General features: G+C 42.9%; 4 protein-coding genes across 7 annotated transcripts; 2 read left to right on the forward strand and 2 right to left on the reverse strand.

The window, feature by feature from the left end:
* The first annotated feature begins 256 nt into the window (after positions 1-256).
* LOC125761963 (ovarian-specific serine/threonine-protein kinase Lok) lies at positions 257-3,907 on the forward strand. Of its 2 annotated transcripts, none has more exons than XM_049423590.1 (5): positions 257-971; positions 1,139-1,296; positions 1,368-1,736; positions 1,817-1,997; positions 2,716-3,907. In XM_049423590.1, the coding sequence occupies exons 1-5, from the start codon at positions 785-787 to the stop codon at positions 3,303-3,305; spliced, it is 1,485 nt and encodes a 494-aa protein (XP_049279547.1). In that variant the 5' UTR covers positions 257-784; the 3' UTR covers positions 3,306-3,907. The 2 variants fall into 2 exon arrangements, with proteins under 2 accessions (XP_049279547.1, XP_049279548.1); XM_049423591.1 differs by having other exon boundaries at positions 259-920.
* Positions 3,908-5,855: 1,948 nt separating this feature from the next.
* LOC125761965 (short/branched chain specific acyl-CoA dehydrogenase, mitochondrial) lies at positions 5,856-8,283 on the forward strand. Its single transcript, XM_049423594.1, has one exon. The coding sequence runs from the start codon at positions 6,216-6,218 to the stop codon at positions 7,464-7,466; it is 1,251 nt and encodes a 416-aa protein (XP_049279551.1). The 5' UTR covers positions 5,856-6,215; the 3' UTR covers positions 7,467-8,283.
* Positions 8,284-9,366: 1,083 nt separating this feature from the next.
* LOC125761970 (methylosome protein 50-like) lies at positions 9,367-10,880 on the reverse strand. Its single transcript, XM_049423602.1, has 3 exons — positions 10,362-10,880; positions 9,748-10,286; positions 9,367-9,665 (listed from the first exon to the last, which is right to left on the reverse strand). Exons 1-3 carry the CDS (start codon positions 10,725-10,727, stop codon positions 9,458-9,460), a joined length of 1,113 nt encoding a protein of 370 aa, XP_049279559.1. The 5' UTR covers positions 10,728-10,880; the 3' UTR covers positions 9,367-9,457.
* A 180-nt stretch (positions 10,881-11,060) lies between these two features.
* LOC125761969 (RISC-loading complex subunit tarbp2) lies at positions 11,061-18,818 on the reverse strand. 3 transcript variants are annotated; one of them, XM_049423600.1, is made up of 9 exons: positions 18,605-18,812; positions 18,117-18,441; positions 17,931-18,030; positions 14,429-14,574; positions 14,232-14,358; positions 13,835-14,156; positions 13,514-13,639; positions 13,147-13,398; positions 11,061-13,073 (listed from the first exon to the last, which is right to left on the reverse strand). In XM_049423600.1, exons 2-8 carry the CDS (start codon positions 18,436-18,438, stop codon positions 13,150-13,152), a joined length of 1,392 nt encoding a protein of 463 aa, XP_049279557.1. In that variant the 5' UTR covers positions 18,439-18,441; positions 18,605-18,812; the 3' UTR covers positions 11,061-13,073; positions 13,147-13,149. The 3 variants fall into 3 exon arrangements, 2 of the variants coding, with proteins under 2 accessions (XP_049279557.1, XP_049279556.1); XR_007418151.1 differs by lacking the exons at positions 11,061-13,073; positions 13,147-13,398; positions 13,514-13,639; ... (1 more) ...; positions 14,232-14,358; positions 14,429-14,574 and adding exons at positions 15,567-15,985; positions 16,056-16,900; positions 16,977-17,228; positions 17,302-17,445; positions 17,515-17,806 and having other exon boundaries at positions 17,907-18,030; positions 18,605-18,818; XM_049423599.1 differs by lacking the exons at positions 17,931-18,030; positions 18,117-18,441; positions 18,605-18,812 and adding an exon at positions 14,930-15,140 and having other exon boundaries at positions 14,429-14,762.
* Between the last annotated feature and the right edge of the window lie 3,175 nt (positions 18,819-21,993).

A 21,993-nucleotide genomic window follows, 5' to 3' on the forward strand; every position in this document is an offset into this window, starting at 1 on the left:
CATATTGAAACACCATTGGATGCTCTTACGAAAACACCGTCGTTAGATTATAATTTAATAAACCGGCATCAAAAATAGAAGATTTGCACGAGGACTAAGCATTAAACTGCGTAAATCATGTTCAATTGCATTTATGCGCGCTTTCCAGGAAAGTGACACAACAAAAGCTGCTGATGTTTATGACCAAAAGTCGAATTCTTCATTTGCTCGCACGATTTCAACAAATTTGAAGTGCAGATTTTAATATCAATCAGTTCAACAATAACCGCTCACGATGATTGTGTGAATAAAAAAAATACATTTTCCAGTATCGCATAAAAATAATGTGCTAAATACCAGGAACTGTAACATTGGGTTTTATCAAAAGCAAAATCGTTATCTCTCGTTCGCTCACCGCCAAACACGTGCAGTGAAAAAAAGGATAAAAGGCAAAGAAAACAATCACGATTTTGTATACACACACACAGAGGCACATTCGGCTTAAACAGCGCCATATCCTCCATCGCGATCGTATGGTTCCAGCGCAGAAACATTACCCAGATTGTTCGAACTATGCCGTAGTGCCCGTTCGATCCTTTTTAAAGGAAATTTCCATGTTGCACAGTGTATGTGTATGTTGTGCGTTACCCTTGTTTAGTTAGCTTTGTGAAGTGTTATTTTTTGTTGGCCAGCGCTAAACGGTAGTCAATATTGTGCGCACAAGGAGCAAAGCAGCCGCGAGATAGTGAATCTACATCTACAAAATACAGCAGCCGGACAGCAGCATCACAGAAAGAAGCACGAAATGGCAAATAGCGAAGCAATGCCGGACACCCAAACGGCTACACAAATGACGCAGGATACGGCACTGGAAAGTCAACCGATCGAGCATCCGAGCTACGGCCAGTTGCTGGGAAAGCATGTGAAAACGAAAAGCCTCGGTACTAAATTTCCTATGTTCTACGTTTCTCGTGCTCCGTCTACCATTTACGGTACCCATAGTTATAGCTATACAATGTATTGCACGCTTAAACATTACCTTTTAGTATCGCACAGGTCCCAAAAAACCCTTCCTTCCTTATGTTATTTAGCTTTTCTCGTTGTGACCGTTACAAATGCTGGAATGATTGTTTCAATTTGCTTTGTTTACCGTTTGTAGAGCTGCGTCGCAGTGAATTCAAAGTCGGCCGAGATGAGTCGTGCGATCTTATGCTGGTCGAGACCAATCTTCCTGCCTCAAAGCTGTGTCGCGTTTCAAAGGTACACTTCACAATCAAGAAGGATCTGAACGATATGACGAGCCCTACGTACATACATGTAAGTAACCAATAGCAACCAGCTGCCACTGCTTGTTGACGAATGAATCGCAATTTTGTTTCGCTCTCCAGGACCACTCGCGCAACGGCACGTACGTAAATGGTAAACTGATAGGCGCAAACAAATGCATGATCCTGAAGCACGAAGATGTCATCGCAATCGCCGGTGTTAATATCCGTGCGTTCGTATATTACGATCTGCGGCACAACGTTTCGGTGGAAATTAAAGCGAAAGAGCTGCTCGATCGGTATCACATTGGCCGGAAGCTGGGTTCGGGTGCGTGTGGAACGGTTTATCTGCTGCATGATACCGTTTCCTGCCAACCGTACGCTATGAAACACGTCGCAAAAGATCCGCTAAACGAGCGTAGCCGGCCAAAGTTCCTACACGATCCATTGCGGGTTATGAATGAGGTTAACATAATGAAAAATCTCGATCATGTAAGTATGCTGCTGGATCGGTGCAAGTGGTCCTTATTGAACACGAAAGTAACATGTACTATATACCACCATGCTAACAGCCCTGCGTGATCAAAATGCACGACATCGTGGATAAACCGGACTCGGTGTATATGGTGCTGGAGTACATGAAGGGTGGTGATCTGCTATCGCGCATTATTGACAACAAATATCTTCCGGAAAAAACAGCCAAATTGTTCTTTCTCCAGATGTGTCATGCCGTAAAGTACCTGCACGAGCAAGGTAAGTGTCGATTCATTCGAAACCCAATGGCAATGGGAGGACGCAGGCAAAACAATACACTCGAATATCAATGCTGTTCGGATTTCGCAGCAGGATTTAAGCTCACAGTTTCCATCTGTGTACGCAGTCGGGATTGCGGATATGTTTCTTGTTTCCTTTTCGACTGAACCTTCGCATAGAAATCGTTGTGGCTGTCAAATGTTTAGATTTACAGCCCCGTGGAGGGTGATCTTTTCTCCGACGCAGGTATAAATTCATACCGATCGCGTTAGTTGTGTTATTGACCTTCGTATTACCATTTAATTTTGCGTTCAAATATGTAGAGCGATCCAAAGGAGAAGTGATCTTCTCGTACCTTTGGAGGTGAAACTTGATTCAGCTGATTGTGTTGTAAGAAGAACCTTCTTCTTTACGATCGACGATGCAATCAATGAAAAGCAGGTCTAAATGAAACATTTTCTGAGTATAAGAAATGTATAAAGATCGTCGAAAAAAGATCCACAAGTAGTTTTACGTTGAATCCTAAATTGGTACAATAAAATGCGTATTGACAAAGAGCAGGTGTTCCGTGCTTGGGGATAGATCGTAATAAAACAATCGGTGATCATGCTAATTTCTCTAAAATCTTTCCCGAACCAATTACATATGTTTACACATGTAGCTCAAGTAAATTTCTGTGCCTAACGCAAATCTTCACGACTGTTCTTTCAATATGCAGGAATAACCCACCGTGACCTGAAACCTGACAACATCCTGCTCGAGGACGAAAATGAGTACACGCTGCTGAAAGTGTCCGACTTTGGGCTGAGCAAATTTGTACGCAAAAACTCGGTCATGCGTACGATCTGCGGTACACCGTTGTACGTAGCACCGGAAGTGCTACAAACCGGTGGACGTGGTTCGTACACACGCAAGGTCGACATCTGGAGTTTGGGTGTCGTGCTATTCACGATGTTAAGCGGTACACTACCCTTCTCCGATGATTACGGTTCCCCGGCGGTGGAGCAGATCAAACGGGCAAACTTTCAGATGCGCCACACGGTATGGAAGAAGGTGTCACCGCTAGCGAAGAAGCTGATCTACGAAATTTTAAGCGTAAATCCAAACTCACGCCCTACGATCGAACAGCTGCTCCGAAGTACCTGGTTGCGTGATCCGGACGTTGTACGCAAAGCGGAACGGTTGATGAAGATACCGCTGATGGTGACAGAACGGACACCCGGGCGGAACACCGCATCGGACGTGGAGAACAACAATACGAGCCCGGTCAGTAGCTTTGCCCCACCGAGCAAGCGGAAGCGGCTATAGGTAAGGTTCCGGTTTCCTCCATCCTCGCTATAAGACCTCGTTTTTTATTTGTTTGTTAAGATACGTTACGATCGCAAAACGGTCAGCTTTTCGGTTAGAAAAGCCGTCGGCTGTGTTTGTGGGAGATTTTATTATTAATTGTGCTGTCGTACCGCTAACCTTCTCTGTCGAAGTATTAAGCAATCAGGCAGAGTTCTGCATATGCTTTCACGTGTTTCCCTACGGAAAAAAACCAGGAAAATGTAGAAAGTTGTAGCATCTATTTAGACTAATCGGATAATTGATCCGTGTTGCTTTACTATCGTTCGTACGGTAGAAATTTACTTACAACACCCCGTCCATATGGTTCCGTACAAGTTACAAGCATTTCATTCATTCTAGCGTACGGAAGAGCTAGAGGGAAAGTGGAATACATTTCGAAAATTTTTACTACAGCAATTTGAAAGGTTTAAGAGTACAGGGGAAATTCATGTCGTTGTTTAGAGAGTTAAGTTTAATTTTTTTTAATGTTTTTTTTTGTATACAACTAAAACGTGCGATTGGATTTGTATAACACAATTTAAGCGAACTGTTTCACCGATAAACGTTACTCCATTCCATGACTGCAGGTGTATGTTTTGCAAATCAGTTGCTAATGACCTCATAATAAAACCAAAATATATTAGTTTTTAACAACGTTCAGCAAACTAAACAATTATTCAAACCTCTTTTTCTGTCTAAAGCTGAGAAAAAAACCCATACACATTCAAAAGTTGTAAGACGCGCCGCCGGTGATCTGTCTGTTGCAGCATCTTTTTTCACCGTGTGCGCATAAAAACCGGTTCCGTGACGTCCTTTTAACGGTCGCCAAGCCTCCAGAAGGGAATGCGCCGCTGGGGGTGGTTATTGGTGTGAGTTAAGATGTAAAACTAGTACGATCGTACCGTGGTTGAAATACTGCTGACACGTTTGCTACGTTTGTAATTGGTAACATAATCGTGTATACGGCTTCCTGAAAGGTTTTGTAGCAATGTCAAAACGAAACGGTACAATGTTGATAGAAGAAAAAGAAAAAAACAATTTCAAACGATCCTGTGCGCAACTGGTAACAGTGAGCGTATGCGTACACGATCTCCACAGCGTGTCTGCGTATGTGTGCGTGTGTCCTCACCAAACGAACATAGGGCGAAGGGCAGTGCGCAGTGTTGTTTGAAAGCGAAATGAAATGTTATTTAATTCAATCAACCGTATACAAACGCACGGGTGATTCGAATTAGATTGCATTCGTGAGGTTCGTTGCTGCGGGATCAAACAACAGACACAGAGATTTGTTTTGAAATTCGCTTTCGACTGCAAAATGGGACGATAATGATCGAGGGGTTTTGCTTGCAAGTATGTTGGCGGACTCCTTCTTTATGCACCGTCATCAGAATCCGATGGTGTGTAAATTGGATTATTACAACAATTTATTTTTAAAAGAGTAAATGGAACTCAAGCAGTCGTTAGTGTTCTTTGGACAACACACTAAAAAATCATAAACCAAAATAAGGAACTATGATCATGAGCCATGAGTTATAATGGGCATGAAACTCTTAGGCCATAGTCATGTCTTCAAAATGACACCAGACAGTCTCAAAACGCTTAAAAAGTTACACAAAACAGAGAAGAGAATCACCCTAGAAACATGATCTGCATCTATTTACGATATGAAAAATATAGCTGCTTATCGTGATATCGCTCTGATAACGCTAAAAAGGGACAGTTATGCGCATTGGACATTTGATTTCCCTTCCATCTTTCCATGCCCAGCTCAAGGTTGGGGCCGTTGACTACACACGCTACACACAAGCACAATAAATATAGGTTCGTCACTGTACCACCAACCTGCCTCCAATGATCTTATCTTATCGTCCTCAAAGGTTCGTTCTTTGTACCGCAAAATTGGTCTAATCTATTTGTGGAACGATTGGGGGTAGTTGCGTTGGGGGGGAGTTTTTAAGGGTAGATATAAACCAACACAATCGCAGTTCCGTGGCTCCATTCGTTTGTCGCGATCGGACGTTTTGCACTTGCGTATGGTGTTGTGCGAGTTCCACTGGGGCTCGTCTCACGTTGGTAAGGGCTACACGTCGTTAATTAAGATGGAAAGTTGTTTGTGTTATTTGTCCAATCACTCGTATCCCACTATGGAGCAGTTTGAAATAATGGGTGGTCATTAATAGTTTTATTTAGCTTATTTTTATGTTACGTATTCCTATTTTTTCGTTATCTGTTCTGGAAACTAAGTTTGATTTCTCGTTTTATTGAACAAATATTTATTTTTCTTATACCTAATTCTATTTTTCATCTCTAATTGCTTTTTGAATAATTACTGCTTTACTGCCATCCAATCGTTAAAAAATACAAATCTTAAAAATAATACAGATAAACTATGGACCACCGTTACGATTCCCATAATTACACGCGTAACTATATGCTCCAATGGCACAAACACCGGCCGCCAAATATGATCGCACCGCATTAGATCGATCGATCGTTGTGTGTATGTAAGCCCACGCAGTGGCTTACACGGATCTTTGGAAGTTAGAGGCCATTACTACAACCACCAAACAGGCCAGCAGTTGGTAGGTACGTAAAACTGTGACGGTACAAAAAAAAACGTGTTCCGCCAACACTGCTATCGCTCTTGCATGTGTGACGCGTCGTAATCGCGGGTTGGTAACCCGTTTTATTTTTTCGTGTTTCTCTCTTTAATTTTCGCGAAACGACGTACGACTCCCCCTTGTGCTGGTTGATCAAGCGTCCGGGGCGCGTCAGTTGATTTGTGTGCTCGTACGTGGCCGGTTGGTTAGCTTCCTAGCTCCTCCTAGCTTCTAGCGCCGTGTTACTTCTCTTAGATTACCAGTGTGTCGTCCCTTTTACCGCCCAGAGATGCTGCAAAACGTTCTTCGCCAGGTGGTCCGATCGGTGGGCTCGATCGGTACGCGCACGTTCGCTAGCTCGTCGTTCGGTACGGCCAGCGGTGCGACATCGCCCCTTACCTATCTGAGCGAGGATGAGCTGGTGATGAAGGAAACGGTGGCCAAGATGGCACAGGAACAGATTGCACCGCTGGTGAAGAAGATGGACGAGGAACACCAGTTCGATCCGTCCGTTGTGCGCGCCCTGTTCGACAACGGGTTGATGGGTATCGAGGTGAGCGACGAGTATGGTGGCAGTGCGTGCAACTTCATGACGACCATGCTGGTGGTGGAGGAACTGTCCAAGGTGTGCCCGGCCACGGCTGCCTTCGTTGACATCCACAACACGCTCGTTAACTCGCTCATGATCAAGCTCGGTACGGCGGAACAGAAGAGCAAGTACCTGCCGAAGCTGAGCCAAGAATTCAGTGGCAGCTTTGCGCTGTCGGAACCGTCCGCCGGATCCGATGCGTTCTCGCTGAAAACCACCGCCAAGAAGGACGGCAATCACTACATACTGAACGGTACGAAAATGTGGATCTCCAACTCGGATCTGTCCGGTGTGTTCTTGATCATGGCAAACGCTAACCCATCGGCTGGATATCGTGGCATTACGACCTTCATCGTGGAACGCGATTACGAAGGCTTCACCGTAGGCAAGCGGGAAAGCAAGCTCGGTATCTGCGCGTCCGGAACGTGCACGCTCCATCTGGACAATGTGCGCGTCCCGGAGGAGAACATTCTTGGCGAGTTCGGCAAGGGTTACCAGTATGCGGCCGGATTCCTGAACGAAGGTCGCATCGGTATTGGGGCGCAGATGATTGGACTGGCACAGGGTTGCCTGGATGCAACCATCCCGTACCTGCTTGAGCGCAAACAGTTCGGTTCCGATCTGTACTCGTTCCAGAGCATGCAGCATCAGATCGCTACGATCGCAACGGAAATTGAAGCCGCCCGTCTGCTGACGTACAATGCGGCCCGACTGCAGGAAGCTGGTGCGCCCTTCCTTAAGCAAGCAGCCATGGCGAAGTTCTATGCGTCGGAAGTGGCCCAACGTACCACGGTGAAGTGTATCGACTGGATGGGTGGTGTTGGCTTTACGAAGGATTTCCCGCAGGAGAAGTACTATCGCGATTGTAAGATCGGTGCCATCTACGAGGGTACCACCAACATGCAGCTCAGCACGATCGCCAAGGTCATGAAGAAGGAGTATCAGTCGTAAAAATCATCGTTCCACATCGAGAGTGCTCTGCGAAAAATGATGATGATGATGGGGCTGTATTACGCAACCGTGGTGGATGGTGATTGCGAGCGGAGGTAGTCTCTCACGTAGACGAGAACATTCCGATTCCAGAAGAAGCAAAAAAAAAGAATCATTCCACACACACACACACACACACCGGCGGTTAGCGCAGAGCAACATCTATACAGATAGAATACGAAAAAACAATTTGTAGGCCGCCGATATCAAATTTTGTCTTCCGCTTGCGATAGTCGCAAAGGCCCACACATACATCTGGAAGTCGGCGCTTAGCGAGTTTGGTGAGTGTGCGTGTGTATATGAGTTATGATAATGCGCATAACGTAACATAAGCAAAAAACATGCATCACCAGACCATGATTCTTCAGACCGGTGTAGGCCATAGCGAAACACGCATAATAACAAAAATTCGCGAAAGTTGTGAAAAAAAACGGATGCATTTATTAAGGTTAAAATTTACTATTACGAGCATATGCGCACACGTGGCGCGACTACGTGGACGGGACGAGTTAATTGGGGGGGGACCACAAGATTTTAGGCTAGGATGTGAACGAAACAATAATTAAAACAAACAACATTCCAAGAGTGTTTCAACACCGCTGCAATTCTCTGCACAATACAGCATTAAAAATGGAAGTAGAAATAGGGAACAAAAAGGGGGTCTCGCGCCTTGCTGGAGGTTTATTTTAACATTATTTAGGTACCGCGATTTAGTGGTAGGCTGTTAATGGTCTTTACTTTCAGTACGAAAATAAAGCTGTCGAACTATGGAACTTTATTAGCTGAATGGTGTGAATTGCTTGCCTCGATTGTTGTTCCGCTTGCAGCGTGTGACAAGAAGGTGTCTGTCGTGAATTGGTTTTACAATGAAGAGTTAGCTTGAATGAAGCTTATTTGCTCATTGAGATGACAAACACGATGCAATGGAGAGAAAAAAGACGTGATACATTTTCCCCCAAAACACATACTATTGAACCGGTGGTTTGTGATCTTCTGCTTGAGCATCTCCATTGGTGGTTTTGTGGCGATGCAAATGTAAACGATCATTAACTTAATTCGTAGCGTATTCTTATGGTTGATCCTGTTCGCCGTTAGAGGGTGGAAATCAAATAAAAAGCTACAAACAAACATGTCCAAGATTATGCAAGAAGGTCTCCCTGACTTTCTTGCTACGGGTGAAATACAAGTTGATGGCCGGACGATTTAAAAATGATTTACTATGAACTATTCTTTCTGTTTGGGCGATTTCCCATATGGATCGCACACCCGTATGTAGGACTTCTTAGTCTGCTACGGGTAAATAAAGTCAAGAAATTATTATGTCTTGATGTTCTTAGATGATAAACCATGCTTTATCGGCATTTCTAAAAAATTATACCCAGTGGCGGATCAAGCTTGCCGGAGGCCCTAAGCGGAATGGAATGGAAGCGGAATACGGATTTCTGCTCGGGCTCCATAACGTGTGTTCTGTCGTCTTTCGGGGCCCCTCCAAGAAAATATTAGGTACAATCGCTACTTCGAGGCCCCCGCGGCCGCTTACTTTGCGTACCGCTTGATCCGCCCCTGATTATACCAATTTGGATTGGTTCTTTAATTTGATGACGCAGACAAAAATCATCGCAAAATTTTGACACATCGAAATATGGGAATAATTGCAGGGAAGTATAAGAGATTGGTTGAAATTTCAAGACATGTGTAGGCCTACGGGACTTTCGAGTGAAATGAATCAACTAAGCAAGGTATGATCGCCTAGTAGATCGTTACACTAAAAGAAAGATGAAGACGAACATGATCATTGGAAATTTACAGGATGGGTCATCATCGTGTGCTTTGGATAACGCAATAGAAAGCTTCCAACACGTAGCTTTTTTAGAAGCTTTTTCAAACGATCTGCTTCACACTCTCGTGTACTTTCTTCTATCAATTAATAAATTACAATCAAATGCGCGCAATTATTGAACAATCTCACCAAGTGTTAGCTGTTTTACATAGCTGTCCCATCCGATCAGTGTGCAGGAAATGGTGCTGTCGTCACCTTTCGTTTCACCCCAAATAATATCACGCACATAATTCGTGGCACTTTTTTCCACCTGAATCTCTTTCGATTTGTCGTTGAAAAATTTAACCTCGGGCGTATTCCCCAGCACGGCGAAGTGTTTCCTGTGTGGCGCAAAAAAAAACATAAATACAAAAGGATAAGTTTTTTTCGTCCACATCCGCATCACATTTATCGCTAACATACCTGTGGAATGATATTTTATGAATCTTTCTATCGAAACACGGCAACGTCTCGAGGAAAATGTTCGGTTGCCGTGTATCGATAAAGTACATACGACCCGCTTCATCGCCAACTGCCACCAACCGGTTCCAGTCACTTTCATTGCACCACCGGATGGCAGTGAACGGAACGTCATGCTTTTCGTACAGCGCCACGCCCGGTTTCGGTTCCCGGAAGTCCCACATCAATGCTGACCTATCGTACGAACAGCTTACGGCTAACGAATCCTGCTCAGAATCGGTTGCTACAGAAGTAATTGCACCGACATGTGCAAGCTGCAATGTGATCGTCGATTGCAAATCGCCCCGACTGGAATCCCACAGCTTGATGCAACCATCCATGGAGCCAGAAATTATGGTCCGCTCGATACTATTGAACGTATCGAGTGCCGTAAGTGCTCCAATATGCTGGTTCTGTTTTTCCACTAAATAGAGACCCGGTCCTCTAATAGCGTTCCCCGTGGACCACAGTTCGATCGAGCCTTTATCATCTCCCACGATAAACTACGGAAGAAAGACACCCATATATGCATTATTTGAGCGAACTACATACGCTAGCTGCTACTAACAAATCGTTACCAAAGCGTCGTCCATTGAGTAGCTAAGCGCTGTTATGATCGCGTCACATCGTCTGCTGAAGCTTATTTTCTCCTCCTGGAAAAGTTCTTCCACCTTTTGCCAACCACAGAAGCCACCTTCCCAGAGCCTACCGGTGTAATTATTGCCCGCTATGATAACGTTTCCCGCACTGCTAACGGTCGCTAGATCGAGAAAGGGAGGAAGTTTCTTTTCCGCCAATGGAACCGCTTCCGTAAGACGGTACTGCACCGAGTTCATGTTCGGATAGTCGGTGCTTTTGGCCAGCGCTTGAGCCGTGCCCGGTGGCTGATAGCTGGGTGGTATGCTATAAGTCGCTATCATATCTACACGTTTGCTGTAGTCCATGGTGCCGGAAAAATATTTAAACACACAAGGTACGCAATGGAAAAGGATGTTACGATCTGTTTCGGGTGCCGTTTCGTTTACTGTTTACAAAGTTAAGAATGTGCTTTTTTGCCGGCATAGTAATGACGTTTGCCTGCAGATCAACATACGCACAAACGTCAAACCTATCGAAGCACGTGCTTTTGAATCGTGACGTAAATATTTTGAAAAAGTCGTTTGGATCGTTAAGAACAATCGTAATTATAATTATGCGCACAAATGCTAACCGAACACATCCAGTAAAGAACAGTACTTAAAATGTCCTTTTCTTTCGTTCATTAATATGTTCATTACTAATTTCAATAGTTATGTGTTTATTTTGTCCAATCAACGCTACAATCTCTATACTTTGCATTAAATTAATGCCCATTTGCCTACAAGCATAGGGCACGTCTGACTGGTCTGATTGGTGGTATTACACACATTTATTGAAAATACCTTTTTAAATTTGCTTTATTGTTTCTGTTGATTCATGAAACGTAATTAAAATTAGCGGTGATGTAGATGATATCTGTAGCTCTAGGTATAGTAGCAGATAAATAGTAGTAGCATTATTCAAGCTCTGCCTGAATGCACACGGTTGTTGCGTTTTATCAATTTTTGTTTTATTTATCAAGCTGCGTAAAGCATGCAACAAACGAAAAGTTAAGATTAATGTGTGTTTAAATTAGAGCTGGTAAATATATTATTAAGTACTGTTGTTGGAGAACAAGTAAATCTATGGAAATATACAGATCGGTAGAAATAATTTAAAATGTTGAGGAATATAGAATGGAAACGATATTTCAATCCATAAACTTGTTTTAAGAAAAAAAACTTTCTTGTTACCATAATATACCGTTTTAAACTCAATTTAATTGCTTGTATGATACGAAACGGTTCAATATTTTACATAATACAGACTCAATGTACAGAAAAAAAACATAAGAAGAAAGAAGTAGATAAACCGTAAAACCATAGTTCCAAGTGTGGTATTTAAATATTAATGTGAGTTCATCGTTTTAGACCTGCATAGAAGTAACCATGATCGACCCGCGAATGCCGTTAAACGCTTATTTTTTACACCTACGAAAGGTACACAAAAACCAACTGGAAAACAGTCATGATCACTTCTGCGCGCACGTCTGACTGTGACTAAAAACGGAACTTCACGTTCATAGCTGTTAGTATCCGGAGAGGAAGAGAATGAGATCCTACTCGATCGTTACACCCGTTTATCACTCTTTTGACGCGACACCCGTTTTGCTAGGCACACCAAAACACTGTTTAATTTCCCTTCCGGTCAATATCAATTCTGCACACCAACAAACCTGTATGATCTACCCGGCTAAAGGTTGTCGTCTAATGATGCATATTGTTAGTGTTTCGCCCTTTCATTTGCTTACATGTCTGGATTGGATAACAAAATTCCACTAGTTCCATGCAAAGTATAGCTTGTACGGTGTGTTGAATGTGTGAGTCGGAGCATAACACACAATTTTGCTTTTTCATTTTTGAATTCAACCCGTAATAGAATCGGTTCCAAGGTTTCGTGTTATAGTAGTAACGCGCTCACTTTATCGCTTTCTGTGGAGCGTTTTTCTTTTCGATTGAATTGCTTAATTAGTCAGCAAAAAAAAAGTTCTTTGCAAAAGATAACATAACAAGACGTTTGTTATCAATCTCCATCTAATCCGCGTGACCTTCACTTTCACTTAATTTCATTTAATTTTTTCGTTTGATAGTCATTTAGATTTTTCTTGCAGCAGAAGCAAAATCTTCACCAATACACAATGGTTTCAATATGCTTGCAAATCATGTTTACGACTCGAATAAATTTCATTAACTAAATTATAGTACGTTATGTTTCCAAAAGGCTACAAAATATAAAATTAACGTATCACGGTAAATGAATATTGAATGCACAAAGGAAATGAAAAAAAACCCATCCAATGAAAGCTATGGGCAAGAAATATAAACGTTGTCTAAAAGTAAATTCCAAACATTAAAGCAATCAAAAACAGTTGTTAGTAATCGATACAAACAAAGTGTTGAATAAAACAAAATTGTATGAAAAATAGAACCACGATTAAAACTGATTGATCAAATATGGTGAAGCAAAAAAAATTGTGCGTGTGTGTGTGTCACCAAAACAAAACAAAATTGCCTCAGAATTCTCGAGAACATAATGCTTTCGCGTCGAGATGTACGATACTGGTGGTGAGGTATGTTGCGGCCCAACCAGCCCAATCATACCGTAGCCATTCTGTCAAGGCCAGGCGGAACTAAATGTCCGTCAAATTAAAAATTCATCATAAAATAAAGTTCCTGAAGAAAGAAGAAAAAGGTAGCTTTTTAATTATTTCTTCCTAATGTATGTGTGTGTATCCACGTCACTTACCATTTAGCATTTGGTCAATATCTTCAGATACTCGAGCGAATTTTGGGCTGCCCGCATATTGGCTTCTTGAATCGTCAGGCCACTACCGTAGCATACAGCAACCGGCATCGTGGACAGTTGCACTAAGCACTGGAATTCGTCAGAGAGCGACTTCTCATCGATATTCACGTACGTCACCTCGAACCGTTGTTCCTTAGCTATTATGGCAAGAATATCGATGCAATCCTGATCTGGGTCGTATATATTAAGATACTAATGGGAAAGAAAATGACAAAGTTTTAATGCAAAATTCATAGTTCAATATTAAATTTCAAATTATAAACATTAGTTAATAATGTCATTGAAATATTAAAAAAAATCTCCACACCTGCAGTTCCTGCAAATTTTCGCCCGTGCGTGACTTAAGCATCTTATGGTACTGGGACACCTTCTGACTCTGGTTTGTCGTGAGTGTTGGCGTGCAAACATCCTTTAGTCCCGCATACCGGTGCAGCTAGAATACAGAACAAAACACCAAATCGAATCATACAAAACTTATACCAACATATTTAGCATTTTAATGCTCGTTAGCGGAATTTGAACACGTGCCGTATTCTAGTGTAAACATAAAGGGTACTTGCACAGACAGACACCCACCTACCCGCCAGTGCTACGTCCTAGTATCCTTTTGCACTAATCAAATACTTACATTTACCTCCTCATTGCCGTCTTCATCCAACAGTTGGTTCGGTTCCATCGGTTGGTCCTGTAGCCGCTGCCACATCTTTTGTGCCGCTTGCCGTTTGGCGACCTTTTTGCTTTTACCTTCACCCACCTCCCGGAACTTCAGTACCACGCACGCTATCGTGAATTGTCGCTCGTGCGGTAATCCTTTCTCGGTTTCTGTCTCGTACGTTGGCGGTGGCCATCGTCTAGCCATGCACATTTCCTGCAACCAACCGATCGGATTTCCCGTTGGTTCCTCCTCGTTAATGGTTGCACTGTTGGTGATGGTTTGTACACTGGTGGCACTTTGTGGTATAAACAAAATGTAAGATGAAATTTAAACAAAAAAGCTCCATTTAACGTACGCTGTTGCAACTTACTCTGGCTTAAGACCGTTCAGGATCGTACGATCATGCTGATCGTAGTATACCGATCCCATCAGCTTTTCTATTAAAGCTCTCGCTGCCGCTTGTTTAGCTTCCTTTTTAGATTTTCCCGTACCCATTGCTAGAAATGAAAGGAACGCTTATAACGCCTTGATCGTCTCGGCCTGCAGATCATAACAAACAGAACGTACCATCTTTATCCTGATACGATACACGATACCGGAAGGCAGGTTCGTGCACTGTTCCTTCCACCTGTATTAGATCGTACTGTGGTGTAATGCCACGGCGGCTGAGCAACTCCTGCAGCACAGATATGGGCGTTTTCATGTTGTTCGTGGTACCGTTTTCGAGTTCCGTTTTGAGTGCTTCCTCGATCGATAGGTAACGTTCCGTAGCTTTCCCCATCTTCTTATTGCGGGTTGCCTTTTTAGGAAAATCCTGATGAGGGTTAGAGATGCAGAGAGGTGGGTCGTTCGATATGGATAGGATGGGTTGCGACATGTCCAGACAATGCTGCTCCATATCCTGTGAAAGGTAAAATAGTTAGCATCCTCACGAGTAGCACGATGACCCAATGCACTAAATCCATTGTCATTGTCGCACGTAATAGTGATAGGAATTTCTTCCCTATTTGCAGTAACAATCACAACTCGTTGTACCGCCATGCTTTCAAAAACAACGGCATAACTTACCACGATGGAAAATTCTACAAGGCCAAGCGTTTTCGTAAAACTATACTTTACAGAAATTGTTCACTAAGGTTCGAACAAACTATTTTCTTACAAGTTTTGTTAGAAGAAATTCACTTTTTTCCTTCAGCGTATGGTGAAAAAATCGAAGCCGAATACTTTCCGGGCATCAGATTGACAACCAGGTGTTGTTATGGTAGGGATGGTCATTTCAATTCGCGGTAAAAGAAAAAAAAAGATGAATACAGTCCCCAATCATCATTTGGCAGCTAGTGAACGTTTGTAGCGATTAGGGCCATTGCACACTGTACAGTGAGGTTTAATTTTTTATACAATTTAATCTTATTAAAAAAATCATTGAAATCGAAATATGCGAAATCCGCTCACTAACAATGTTCTCATTATCATTTATAAACCGTATTACTAGCTGTAACCTGAGGCAAAATAAACTGTTAACATAAAAAAGATATGTCGTTAATGATTGGACTATTGGGGATGGTTTGTGCATTGGCGCCACTTTGTGGTACACAAAATGTACAACGAAATTAGAAAAAATACTCCAATTAACGTACACCAATATCTTACTTTGGCTTAAGACCGTCCAGGATCGTACGAACATCTGTATATAGCTTATAAGCTTTCCTATTAAACATCTGGCTGCCGCTTGCTTAGTTTCTTTTCCGGATTTTAGTTGGTCCGACAAGTATTACGCTTAAATTCGTCTTCGATTCGTCTTATTGTATTATGATTGAAGGGTGACCAAGCCAAAACTAAAATTAATGCCGGGCTTAATTGGCCATTGTGCGTAGGATAAGTAGGATTGTTTTTCGGATGCTATACGACAATTCTAGCTGCCGTGAAAAGAAAGATGACAATAAATCGATTTTTTATCATTCATCATCGAAAATGTTCGCATGTATGTATGTGAGTCACTGTATCAATATCACTTTATACCCGGCCTTTTGCTGTGACTGAACAACACAATATGCACGAATTCCACAATGTCTTTACGTCTCGTTGCTTTTCACTCAGTATTGCAGAATGAAATGTGATGTACAACTGGAAATTAAAAAAAAATAACATTATTTTCTCTATTAAACATGCATTTTCTAAGCTGTAATTAATTTACCTTTTTTACCGCAGCGAATGCACAAACATTTCACCATTTTATTCTTCGGTTTGTGTGCCTTCTCCTATAAGCGTCTGTACACAATTGAAACACGTCTAAAATTACTGCCATGTCAGCAGCAGCTGTGTACCTTCAGAAGAGTTCCAGAAGCACGACCAACCAACAACATTCGATTGAACGAGATGACTTTACGGGGTGCGAAAAAAAGGCTGTATTTTGGCACTCTCATTTTGCCAAGCGGGTATTCTCGCCTAAATTTGTACCGGTCGTTTTCACATTTTCGTTTACAGATTGTTTTATAGATTAGAATTCCTTCTTTCTATAGCCAAAGTAAATAGTTTTTGTGTTTTTTTTTCACAGTGATTTAAACATGTCTACGAATTATGTTAAATATTCTAATAGTTTGCATGAATAAATTTACAGTACGCTTTGGTTTTAAATATGAAGCTATTAAATAAATTAAGAAATCCTAATTAAAAAAAAAACGCATTAGACAAACATTAGTAAGAAAGATAAAACAATAAAATTGTGGCCTTCAAAATAAATTACTCTCAAGGGAAATATAAAGCATCGACAATTAATAGAAAGGAATGACCATAGAACACCAAAGCACAATCGATCCAAAAAAATGTAGGATGAAAAACTAGATCCAAACTGTAACAACAAATGAGCAAACAGGATGAAGCAAAAACGTGAGTTTGTGTGTTACGATAACAAAACAAAATCCCAGCTTTTCTATTTAGGCGGACATATTAAGCCCAACCAGAATTTGCACCGTAGTCGACTTGTCAAAGCCAGCAAGAACTAAATGTCCTTTGGGTTTTCAATATCCTGAAATATCGATCCTGAAATGAAAACGGAACCTCATATTTAATACGAAACTTCCTTTCCACTGTACACGCACACACACAGTTTACTTACAGCTTAGGATTTGGTCATTATTTTTAGATATTCGAGCGAATGCTGGGCTGCCCTCATGTGAGCTTCTTCGATCGTGTAAGCACTACCGTGGCACACAGCAACGGGCATTGTGGACAGCTGCACTAAACACTGGAACATACCGTTGAATGATTTCTCATCGATATCCACGTACGTTACCTTGAACCGTTGTTCCTTAGCTATTTCACCTAGCAAATGAATATGATCGAGGGTTCTATCATACAAACTAAGGTTCTAAAACAAAATGGAGAAATGTTAGATATTATGTTGAATTGCATATGTTATGTTTGTAGGCATATTTCCACACCTGCAGCTGCTGCAAATTTTCACCCATGCGCGACTTAAGCGCCTTATGGAACTGGGACACATTGTGGCTCTGGCATTTCGTGAGTGTCGGTATGCAAGCGTCCATGAGGCCTACATATCGGGCAGCAATGTTAGTATGGCGTAGCTGAAATACAAAGTACAACAGGTTTACTCTCCCTGGCCGTGATAATCCACAGTACCCTACTACACTTACTTCCTCGTTGCCGTCTTCATCCAACAGTGTCATCATTTGGTTCGATTCCAGCGGTTGATCCTGCAGCCGCTGCCACATCTTTTGTGCCGCTTGTCGTTTTGCGATCTTTTTGCTTTTACCCTCGCCAACCTCCTGGAACTGCTTTACCACGCATGCTATCGTGAATTGGCGCTCGTGCGGTAGTCCTTTCTCCGTTTCCGTCTTGTACATTGGTGGAGCCCAACGACGAGCCATGCACATTTCCTGCAACCAACCGATCGGATTTCCCGTTGGTTCCTCCTCGTTGGTTACTCTGTTGGTGTGTGCGAAAAGACCGTTGTAGGGAATACGGAAATGAAATTGGTTCGATGAGTGACATTTAGAGCAAGCAACGTATCTCTGAAGCATCTTACTCTGGTTTTTCATCCGTAATATATGCACCGGGATAGTCGTTAAAGGTCGACCCAGTCAGTTTTTCTATTAACGCCTTGGCTGCGGCATGTTTAGCTTCCTTTTTTGACTTTCCCGTACCCATTGCTGAAAATGAAAGACGGACAGGGGTGAATATTTATCGGCCTGGGTGTCTCAGAAACAAAATCTCTGTCCCATGACCCTCTACTTACCATCTTTATCTTTATACGATACACGATATCGGAAGGTAGGTTCGTGTACTGCACCTTCCACCTGTATTAGATCGTACTGCGGCGTAATGCCACGGCGGCTGAGCAGCTCTTGCAGTACCGATATGGGCGTTTTCATGTTGTTTGTGGTAAGCTCTGTTTTAAGCGCTTCCTCAATCGGTACAGAACATTCCGCATTTTTGGCTGATTTCTTATTGCGGCCTCCTTTTTTCGAGCCTCCTTGATGGGGATTAGGAACACCGACTGGTGGATCGTTCGGTATGGTCAACATAGGTTGAGACATGTCCAAACATTGCTGTTCCATTTCCTGTGGAAATTAAATCGGTTACTATTCTCACTTACTATTAATCTCACACTAAATCCCCGTTCCTATACCCACTGCCATTCGTCGTAATGGAAAGAGAAGTATTTTTTTTTTCGTTTGCGTTTGTACCGCTACTAGCATCTTTCCCAACATCATTATAACTTACCACCAGGGTGAAATTTGTAGGCTAAATTATTTCACGAAGCAATACTGTATGAAAAGATTGCACTGAGATCTAAACTAACTATTATCTTACAAGTTTTGATAGAAGAAATTAACTTTTTTCCTTCAGCGTATGGCGAAAAAATCGAAGCCGAATACTTTCCGGGCATCAGATTGACAACCAGGTGTTGTTATGGTAGGGATGGCCGTTTCATGGCGCATTTGACACAAAAAATTAGGGTGTCTTCCACTCGATTGTACGAATTTACTGAATGGTTTGTTTGCTTGTGTAATATACTGTAGTGTCAGGTCCGCAACCGGTATCATTGTGAAGAGCTTTCGAAATGTCAGAGTGAATTATGACCATTGGACATGACAGTGTGCTGCGCAACTGTCATGCTGAATAAAGATATTCGTGATTGGATCGTTGTACAAGCAACATCTTCCGTTCTTCCGTTCTTCCGTTCTTCCGTTCTGTCTTCCGTTCTTCCGTTATACCTTCCGTCTTGTTATTAGGCTACCAAAGCCTCCTTCCGAAAAGTTAAATCTTCCGTAATACATCCGTATTACATCTCAGAAGTGGGATTCGCCCCGTGCTGCCGTTGTGTCATCTTGGTTTAGATCATGCCTGGCCGTGATGAAATGTTGGGCGTTCTGTCGGATGCGGGGATTGCGGTTCCCCCTTCCGCTACCGTTGCCCAGATCCGGAGATTGTTTGCTGAAATTATGGGAATTGACGCCACACCGATACCAGACGAGGAACCAGCTTCCGAAGCGCCTTTGACCGATGCTCCTACCACGTGCCTGTCCGCCATTTTGGACGCTTCGAGTGCTACACCCGTGAAGCGCGATGCCGCCATTTTGGACGCCTCGAGTGCCATACTCGCGAAGCGTGATGTCGCCATTTTGGACGCTTCAAGCGGTGCTGCCATGTTGGACGCTACCGAAGCGGAGCGTGTTGATAGTGCGGCCAAAGAACGTAACCCGACTAACAAATGCACCCAGGCTACTTACGATGACGGAATTCGCAGATTGCAGCAACAATTGGAGTTAGTGGATTTGCGCCGTAAGATTCAGGCTTTGGAACACCAGGCTGAATGTGCTTCACCACCGATTGCTGACTTAAAGCTCGATAAAACAATCGAACCCTTCACGGGAGACGACGACAGATGTATCATCCAATGGTTGGATGACCTCGATTATACTTTCTCCCTACATCGTGTGAAGGATGCTGATAAATTTGTTCATGCTCGTCGGCTGCTTAAAGGATCTGCGGCTATCGTTGCCCAGTCATCTCGTGCCCTTACCCTGGAACAGTTAAAGGAAGAACTCATCTCAACCTTGAGTGTGCCGCCAACGGTTGAAGCCGTTCTTCGACAATTACGATCCCGTCGTCTCTCCCCAAAGGAGACCGCCTTACGTTATGTGTTGGATATGCAACGTATTGCCAGCCGAGCCCCCATCCCGGAACCCGAATTGATCAACATTATCCTCGATGGTCTGGATAGCCCATCTCTTACTGCTGGGATGCGATTCATGGCGAACAACATGGAAGACTTGAAGCCTATGCTTAAGAAATACGAGACTATTCGGTCCAGAAGAGTCCCCAAGCCGACGACGACATCATCTTCAATTCCGGAGAAAGTTCCTGTTTCGACCAATCGAGGAGCAACGCAGAACATCATTCGATGTTACAACTGCTCGGAGTTTGGACATCTTAAGAGTGCCTGTTCTCGCCCCAACCGACCACCGGGGGCATGCTTCACGTGTTTCCAGATGGGGCATAACTACAAAAATTGCCCAAAGAAGGTCGCGAATGCTGCTGCTCATCCGGATCCAATTACTCGTATTGCGGGTGATGATAATGAAACTCTGGCATTAGATGAATTACAAGAGGTGAGTGTTTCTTTTCTCAAGTTAGGAAAACCGGTTGTGGTAGTAAAAGGAATACAATCTCTATTTGATACAGGTAGTTCTGTAAGTTTTATAAATGAATCCATAGTGCCAGTTGGACTCCTGTCTAAGTTAGCCCCTTCTCAATTTCGTGGCCTAGGGAACTCCCGACTTTATACTCGTGGTCAAGTAACGTGCCGTATAAAATTCAAGGAGGTGATCCTCAATCATTCATTTATTATATTACCCGAGAACTCTATGGCTTGGCCAATAATCATAGGTAAAGATATACTCCCTTCGTTTAACGTCCGTCTTACCTACTCTAAGAATTACGTCTCTCTTATGCAACCCCCTCGGGGGGGAATTGAAACCCAGAACCAGGATTCACTAGATGTGGCAACCAACGAAATTTCTGCTATTGACATTTACGAATCGGAAATTGAGCCTGATGTTGGCCCCACATTATCTTCAAAGCAATCCGCTTTTGTCCCATCAATCATTAAGGAAAATTATCTCGACGATGCATTAAGCCGAACTGAAGCAGTAGGTGCAATTAGTGAATTAGACCTTGACTTTCAACTTCAGGTAGCTCAATCAAGAGATCCTTCCATTGACTCTTTAAAACGAAAACTCGAAGTCGGTCCTGTTAATGGATGCGTCTTGCAAGAGTCTCACAATATCTCCCATGTACTTAATGCTACAGCCTCTCCCCAAGCGAATGGTCAGGTCGAACGCGTTAATCGTGTACTCCGTCCTATACTAAGCAAACTGTCTGAGCTCACCGACTACTCTGATTGGAGTTCGCATTTACGATCTGCCGAATACGCTCTTAATAATACGGTCCATAGTTCCACGGGCTTCCTACCGTCCATTCTACTCTTCGGGGTCGAGCAGCGGGGTTGGGTCTTGGATGAATTGCGTGAATTTCTTGAGTCCAAAACAGAAGACGTTAGTCGAGACCTTAATCGTCTCCGTTCCGAAGCACAGGAAAATATCGAAATATCGCAAAATCGAAATGAGCAATACTTAGCCGATAGGAACAAGCCAGCTCCTAAATTCAACGTAGGAGATCTAGTAGCTATCAAATATACAGACACAAGCGGTGTCAACAAAAAGCTTAACTGTAGGTTTCGCGGCCCTTATATAATTCACAAAATTCTTCCTCATGACCGCTATGTCGTTAGAGATGTTGAGGGATGTCAACATACACAAATGGCCTATGATGGCGTTCTAGAAGTTGATAAGCTTAGGAAGTGGGCCACTAATACGTAGATATGATTAGGTATGTAGTCAAGTAGGATTGAGGTCAATCCTAAGTCAGGATAGCCGAGCTGTAATATACTGTAGTGTCAGGTCCGCAACCGGTATCATTGTGAAGAGCTTTCGAAATGTCAGAGTGAATTATGACCATTGGACATGACAGTGTGCTGCGCAACTGTCATGCTGAATAAAGATATTCGTGATTGGATCGTTGTACAAGCAACATCTTCCGTTCTTCCG

Source organism: Anopheles funestus, chromosome 2RL (assembly GCF_943734845.2).
Source record: "Anopheles funestus chromosome 2RL, idAnoFuneDA-416_04, whole genome shotgun sequence".
Classification (NCBI taxonomy): domain Eukaryota; kingdom Metazoa; phylum Arthropoda; class Insecta; order Diptera; family Culicidae; genus Anopheles; species Anopheles funestus.